At 45.2% G+C, this 7,696-nt stretch overlaps 1 protein-coding gene across 1 annotated transcript; it reads right to left on the bottom strand.

Annotated features, from left to right (window-relative positions):
* Nucleotides 1-386: 386 nt before the first annotated feature.
* LOC123062940 (probable methyltransferase PMT26) lies at nt 387-5,840 on the bottom strand. The gene is made up of 9 exons (XM_044486636.1): nt 5,604-5,840; nt 3,966-5,102; nt 3,721-3,870; nt 3,206-3,476; nt 2,921-3,031; nt 2,267-2,441; nt 1,912-2,184; nt 1,554-1,748; nt 387-899 (listed from the first exon to the last, which is right to left on the bottom strand). Exons 2-9 carry the CDS (start codon nt 4,998-5,000, stop codon nt 683-685), a joined length of 2,427 nt encoding a protein of 808 aa, XP_044342571.1. The 5' UTR covers nt 5,001-5,102; nt 5,604-5,840; the 3' UTR covers nt 387-682.
* Nucleotides 5,841-7,696: the final 1,856 nt, after the last annotated feature.

The raw sequence follows: 7,696 nt of genomic DNA, 5'->3' as shown, positions 1-7,696 counted from the left end.
TAAATAACCCCAGTTCGTCCAGTCCCCGGCATCCAATGGATCACAAATTTGAAATGAAGGTCCCTGTCTAGGGTGGAGCTTCCTCCTGTCTCATTCTCTTCCTCTAGGGCTCTACTGCTTGCTTGTAATATGGATCTGGAATTTGATAGCAACTAGTAGAACTCTAGAAGCATAAGAGGTGATGTTTCTCTGAATCTCCTGGTAGGATAGTAACAATTTCCTCCCAGTGTTCATGCAGTGCAGGTTTGGCTCTTTCACATCTTTCTTTTTTTACTTTGAAAAGGAGGATTACCCCAGTCCCCAGGCATCTACATCAAGCAATGCACGCAGCCATAAGCTCTTTCTCAGCTGCTCCACTAACAAAGTGACATCACGCAGCCATAGCATTACCAGAAGTGAGGTTTTCCTTAAGAACTGATACCACCCTCAGTGCCGTGGCTCTACCTATCGACTTCCAGTACAGCATTACATTCATTTTACAACAAATGTTGTCCAAGCAAAAGAAAGAATGGAAGGCCGCCCTCACTGGGCGAAAAAACACATACATGATTCTACAGCTGCACAATGCTTTTGCCTTTCTTAGCATCAACAAGAATCATATGCTTATACCTAGGGCCAAAATTCAGTCTAGTGTAATACGTACCCACTAACCGATAACGGTTTATCTTGAATGTATGTTTCACTACATGCTTGCTTCGATCTCCTTGGGCCGCCACGTGGTCTTTTGGACGCAGAGCAGCCCTTCCTTGCCCCTGGCGTAGGTCATGCGCACCTCCCACTGCAGGGACTTCGCCATGCTTTCGAGCTCGCTTATTGTCTCTGCGTCGTCCCTCACGATCAGTTTGCCTTCTGGCCTCAATATCCGGTCAACCTCGGCAAACACTCCCAGCAATTTACATCTGAGAACGAACAAAGCAATTGCATGAGACGATTCAGTTATGCAACACACACAAACATGCTGTTGCTACTTATTTTTAATTATTTTTATGCTGTTGGCACTTATACAAGAACCTTGTAGGACTCAAATACTTGAGGCCCACTCTGATGAATGAATGGAGAAACCCAGGAACAGTATAAAAATAGGAACTGGGTAGCATCTACAGAGTGTTTTTCTTTCGAAAGGGAGATTAAACCCGACAGAGAGGTATTTGGATGCACTGCACGAATATTTCAATAAAAACGTTTCTTGGAGTTTTCAAAAGAATCTTCTCATGAGCTATGAATTGATGTTCGGAATCCTCCAAAAAGTGGAGAAAAGAGAATTTCACCACAGCATGGGTATCATAGCAAAAACTGCTATAGGATACAAATGAGCCCTATTTTTCGCTCAACTATTCGCAGCAGTCAGTTTGGAATCAGTACATTAGTTCAGTAGCACATATACTTGCAGAAGAATATACTAATAACCAGCCAGTAAAAGTAAAGTATTCGGTGGGAAATGCTAGTCCAACGTCAAGCAAATAAATCCTTCTCACTCTTTGTTTAAACCAAAGCTACTTACTCCCTCTGCAAGTATGAAGAAACTGCAATCACTGAGACAATAAAACACTGACCTCTTTTTGAGCTTTGAGAAGAGATGGTCTGCATGTAGGAGGTCATATGTTCTTGGGTAAGTGCTGAAAGATTCGCACCAGTCATGATACATTCCAAACAAGCCACGCTCATAAACAATGGGCAGTGTGTCAGGCGAATCGATTGGCACGATATTCATAACCCAGACTTTTTGGTCCCTCAGTGCTGCAGCAAAACTGCAAAGCAACAAATGTAAAACATTAGCCAAGAGAAATAACTAAAGGGAGGTGTGAATCCATTCTCATTATGAGTGTTCTTGAATGAAACATTTTGTGAAATGAGTGGGATTCGAAATCAAAATGCATCATCGAGAGATCTAAAGCAAGCCATTTTACTTACCCTCCGTATACGGCTCTCATGTCCATGACATTTCTCACTTTAGACCAGTCAATTCCCATGCCATTCACATACGACTTACTTACAACACGTTTCCAGTGTGCATAGTCTGCCTCGAAGTCTTCATTTGCTGGTTTTCCATAAACTCCAACACGAGAACCATCAATCCAGAAGGGAGTCTTCTCAAGCCTTTGAGGCCACATCTCTGGCCATTTTGATCCTCTTACTGATGGACCAATCGGCAATTTGGGTATGCACGCTTGCAAAGGTACATTCCTGCATAACACAAGATTGTTTAAGAAAAGGCATAGTAGTTCAGATATGTAAATATAAGGTAGCAAAAGAGCCTTAACCATACCATGCAGCATCTGCATCGTCAGTTTCCTTGCATAGCGGTGGGCTGTCTTCTGATCTTTTCTCGTAGCAATTGTTGTCCATTGGCTTCTGATATATGGCCATACCAACTTGATTTAATGTATCCTTTGTTTTCTTAACCATTTTCCAGCACATGGACTTTGTCAGAGAAGATATGGCTGAAAAAAGTATGGCACTGAGTGTTAGATCTGGTTCACCTGGATGATAGATGAAAAACTTTGCAGTTGGTTTGTGGCATGGTTTTACTATTTTATTAAACAGGTCTAGTCTATTCATGAAGTTGGGCACATCTAGTGCTAACCGATGGTTCGTTGTATTTGTGATAATATAAGCACAACTTGTGCTATCAGCCGTTGTGAAAAAGAACAATTAAAGAGAGTTTATAACACTTGAACTTCTGTTACAAGCAACGTGTGTTTCTCTATATGTGGGTTGTGGTGCAGTGTTCGATAGAAAATCAGGCGTGGCCATTCAGAGGCAGCAACATTTATTTCTGATCACCAAAGCAAGTGAACAGCTATTTGAACTGCTTTAAAGAAACAGAGGAAAATGACGGTTTTGAAACGGTTCATTGATATTGCAGCAACGTTCTGTATAACGGTACGAGTGATATTGAAAGAGGAGTTCGGTACAATACCATTCCAAATTTCAACATCTTCAGGGAGCTTTTGGTAAACAGGAGTGGCAGACCAGACGAAGTAACCACCAGGACGTAATAGTCGGTTCAATTCCAGCAAAAGCTTGCCACCTGAAAGTAACCAGTTGTCGTAAACTGTATTCATACTATATAGTACATAGTACTCCCTCCGTTCCAAAATAGATGACCCAACTTTGTATACAAAGTTGAGTCATCTATTTTGGAACGGAGGGAGTAGTTAGCAGGAGAAATCGAAAATTAAAACATGCCACCAACAAGACAAACCTTCAATGTGCCAAGGGACCCTGCAGCGAGCACAGTGAATGACATCAAAAACCCTGCTAGGATATGGAAGTCTCTTGGTGCCCATTACAGCTGATATTGCTGGAATTCCCCTCTCGAGCGCAAACTGTACTTGAGCTTCATGCTCGTCTTTTGGAGCAAATGACATGGTAAGCACATCTCTATCAAACATGTAGCCACCAAAGCTAGCAACTCCACAACCAACATCTAGAATCACACGGCTTCGTTTACCCCATGCAATATCAGGTAAAGCCTGCACACGGTAGTTTGATAAGCATGTGAATGCATAGATTTTTGACAAACATAATACAGTAGGTGATAATATCGGTTTCATAGAAAGAACATGCAAATTTCAGCATCACAGTCCTGGAACATGTGCAATCTCCTTCAAGGGAGTGATAGCAACAGTTACCTCGAGACTTAGATATGTGTAAATAGTATTAATCAATTGTTCGTGTGTGGAAGTATGAGTCATAATTGGGGCAATGGTAATAAACCTGCTGAATAGTATCGATGTAGTGGAGTGCGCCATTCTTGAACTGAGTCCCGCCCCCAGGAAACAGAAGATGATCCCCAGAAACTTTAACCCAGTTCTGATGACCCTTGTACTCTGCAAGCTTGGTGTGAGGGACGTTGCTGTACCATACCTGCAAAAACAGTGCATTTCTAATAAGCAAATGGAGAAGTTGATCAACCAAAGATTACTCAGTGTTGTGGAAACATCATGAAAAGACAGAAGTACCTTGTCCCTGCTCTTGGGCCACTCGATGGGGCGCTTATATCCTTCCGGAAGTGGAACAAGGCAGGTCGGAGGCTCCGCAGGGCAATGCCTCTCACGGTGTTCATAATGCTTGGTAGAATGAAGTTTCTTGATAGCCTTCTCATTGTCAAGGCAAGGTATGTAATCTGTCACGGCACTGCTATTACATAATTTCCAGCTATAGGTTATTTCATCACCTGAAGATTTTGATGCTGCTTGAGCTTCCTTCTCATTCTTTGACTCTGCAGCCTGTGTAGGGAATGACCCATTCTCGGTATTCGACTCCTTTAGAAGTTCAGACTGAGCTCCATCAGGAAATACCTCATTAGCTTTTGCAGCTGGTTCCTTCTCTCCACTTTCTTCCACTTTCTCCTCGATTTGAGGCTGCTCAGTTGCATCATCCTCAGACTTTCCTTCTTGATCTTCCTTCTTCTCTGCATCGGATTTTTCAACATCATTGTCAGTGGTGGTCTCCTTATCTTTCCTCTCCCCGCTCTTCTCCTCCTCATCACCAGACTCCCCACCCTCCTTAGCACTCTGTCCTTCTGATTTTCCATTTGCATCATCGAACGAATCCTTACTGTCCTCCTTCTCCTTTGGTGGTTCCTTTTCTTCAGCCATCTCGACAGGCTTCTCCATTGCGTTCTCAGGGAACTTCTCTTCCTCAGGAGCATCCCTGTTACTATGCGACTCATCTGGAACATTGTCATTATTGTCAGTGTCCTCGAATTTTTCCGAGCTAACACTGCCGGATTTCGCCGCCTCGTCGGTTTCACCAAAGCCAACTTCTGCGCGCTGATCCTTGACCTCGGTCTTCTTATTCGATGTTGACACCTCTATCGGCTCCGACTTCTTGTTTGAAGTAGGCTCTACCGGGAAGACGGTGGAGGACGTCATCATCCAGGCGCCGACCATGCAGAGCGCCACAAACACGACGACGGTGGTCGTCGTGCACATCGACGAGGACGGCGACGAGGGCCGCCTGCCGTCCATCTTCGCGCCTCGGCCAAATGCCATCAGTCCCGCTAGCACATGTACAGGACCACCCCCCGCTGCACGCGGCTTGTTTATATCAGAGGTTGCAGAGCGTTGCTGCTTTCTGGCACACACCGCGCGCACCTAGAGCAAATTAAACTACAATCGTTAGAACCCAGAGCAGTAGAAATTTATACTGCTGTACCAACCAAACCACCAGATCTAAAGAAGGAAGCGCCGGATCCGCAGAGCATTACAAAACTCAATAATAAGTCCCAGAAAAGCGTTGTTTCCGTATCTTGTTTCCTACCAAGGCGACGCTTCCCAAGAGGAAAGCCATGAAAAAGGCAAGCAAATCTCCTTCTATCGGCAAGCACGCAAACATAACTACTCCACAAAGCGCGTGCGTTAATGAAGGGAAAATCTGGCAAATCCCCATTCCTGGCCCAAATCGCAATCGGATCTGCGGGCAGAGCTGGCTCCAAGCTGCGTAATCTAATACACTACTAGCGGACGCCATAGCAAAGCGGTGAACTAAACCACTGGCCAATCAGCCGAACGGACGAGCTGGAGCTAGATCCGCTCCGGCGGACGGGGAGAGGAAAAGAGGGGGAGGCGGGCAATGCGGAGGCGGCGGGTTCGTACCTCGCCGGCCGGGGAGCTGGGGTGCGGCAGCTCCGAGCGGATCTCGAGGAGGGGGCGAGGGGATCGAGGAGGGGGCGAGCGTGCTTGGATCCGCAGTGTGGCCTCGCCGCGTTATAAAGGCTGGGAACGCCTCCAGCTAGCGTGCGGGAGGGGGAGGAGCGAGGGCAGTGGAGTGTGTCGTGTGTGTGACAGTGCGAGGGCGCGAAGGAGGTGGATGGGGGCAGTGGCAATGGCATTAGGCCGTACGCACGGGTTAAATTAGTGCGAGAATCTTGACTAAAAATGTGGGATTCTCATGGGCTGCCATCTTTTGCAGATTTGCCCTCTCGAGCTCGCATTATTGTGACCTGTAATTTTTTTTCAAGAGTACATGCGCACCCTAACTTTTTAGAAGGCAGAATTTTAATTACAAGAAGACTATTGTTCACTGACGAGCGTAGTACGAACACAACATCCATAAAGGTCCAGGGACAGCTACCAACGACCATACAAAAACTACAGAGCAAACACGTCTGTCCTAACAGATTATAATTAACACCGCGTCTCGACCGACGCGGAGCACCTCTCTCATTGAACTTTGCTTGTTGACGCACCATCCGCCCTAAATGCCTAAGAGAAGGTGGCAAATGAAATGGCAGGACTTGATCAGATCCGAGGAAGCCACCGTATTGGGCGCACCGGCTATGGCCGTACATAGCACCACCAAGAATCAAAATAGGACCACGGCGAACATCGAAGGAGAGCAACGAGAAACCAAGCCGTGTCTCCAAACACGTTGCTCCCAATAGAGGAGCGATGTCGGAGACGCCATCATCATGCCTGTCCGACCGAATTGAGGCTTTTGTCCAGAGACAACAACCAACTCCATACAGCGAGGGAAATGTTGAATGCACCTCGGCGACGCCTCCAAGGAGGGTGACGACACCCACACGTGCCATCGCGCCGGCCCGGCAAAAGCCATGACATGTACTTTTATGTACTCACACTCAGAGCAGTTGTGCAAAAACGATTATATCAATCAATCTATCCCATGTTTTTTTCTTTGAAAATGAGTATAACCTAGGGCACACACGATCATATATGTTATTAATTACTCAATCACATTGTTAACAAAACATCTTATATTTTAAGACAATGGGTGTACTATATTATTTAAATACCAACCAATCAAGTTACGGAAAGAAAAAAAAACCATGGTTGTCCATATTGAATGTGCCTCACATTGGTATCTTCATGCATAATCCCATTACAAATTAGATGATCGTAAACCATAATCCACCGAACTGCATGTGACCGAATAATTGAAAGTACTACTCCTGGACAAAGAATGCATACTATTGCATCCTAGCCAATGTTCATGGAAGGGTGGCGTCCACCTGCATCGTGGACGGTTCGCCAAAGGGAAGGTCCCGTCATAGTTGTTATCCTTATTAGTTGCAGTCTTGTGGATCAAGCTGGCAATGGGGATCGCCCTGATCGGTATTGGTCTCCCATTCTTGTCCCTGTGACAGCCTCCCATGCTTATCTCTGTCCTTGCACCCACCTGTTGGGATAAAAAGAATTCACACAAATATTCAGCAACATTTCAGCAGAAAAATGTTATTTCAGCACAATAAAGAACATGAAAGGCTTTTGAGGCATGTGTCGTGTCTAGGTTATGGTTTTCTTTGGTTTTTTGGTGGTGGTGCTGGGGGGGGGGGGGTGGGGGGTAGCAAGGATAGTAGAAATTTGGGATTACCTGAGGTAGGTATCCGCCACATCCTCGTCCTCCTCTTACATGTTACATAAGGTATTTGACCCAATAGCATTCCGCGGGCATTAAAATTGGCTCATTTTTTGACTCCTAATACAACAATTGCCCACAGGGATGCGGGCAAAGGTTACCATTGTCAGCTTGACTTGTGGGAGAGTGGGAGGAAGGTGATACCGATCTTTGAGACATTTATTTTCCTCTCAATTATGTAGCAAACTGTGGAGCTCTATTGAGCATAAAAAATTACTTGCATATAGCCTACTTCATATTTTCATCAGGCTATGAATGTTTCCAAATGATAAGTCATGTAGGAGCACATTGCAAATCAAACGTTTTCGAT

Source organism: Triticum aestivum, chromosome 3A, assembly GCF_018294505.1.
Source record: "Triticum aestivum cultivar Chinese Spring chromosome 3A, IWGSC CS RefSeq v2.1, whole genome shotgun sequence".
NCBI classification, from domain to species: domain Eukaryota; kingdom Viridiplantae; phylum Streptophyta; class Magnoliopsida; order Poales; family Poaceae; genus Triticum; species Triticum aestivum.
The sequence above is the reverse complement of the archived record's forward strand: the minus strand, read 5'-3'. Positions and strand labels throughout refer to the sequence as shown.

Coding starts and splice junctions, on each gene's coding strand:
- LOC123062940 (XM_044486636.1), bottom strand. CDS start 5,000: ATGGCATTTGGCCGAGGCGCGAAGATGGACGGCAGGCGGCCCTCGTCG. Junction 1,749..1,911: donor ATGAGAGCCGTATACGGAGG/GTAAGTAAAATG, acceptor GTTGCTTTGCAG/TTTTGCTGCAGCACTGAGGG. Junction 900..1,553: donor TTCTCAAAGCTCAAAAAGAG/GTCAGTGTTTTA, acceptor GTTCGTTCTCAG/ATGTAAATTGCTGGGAGTGT.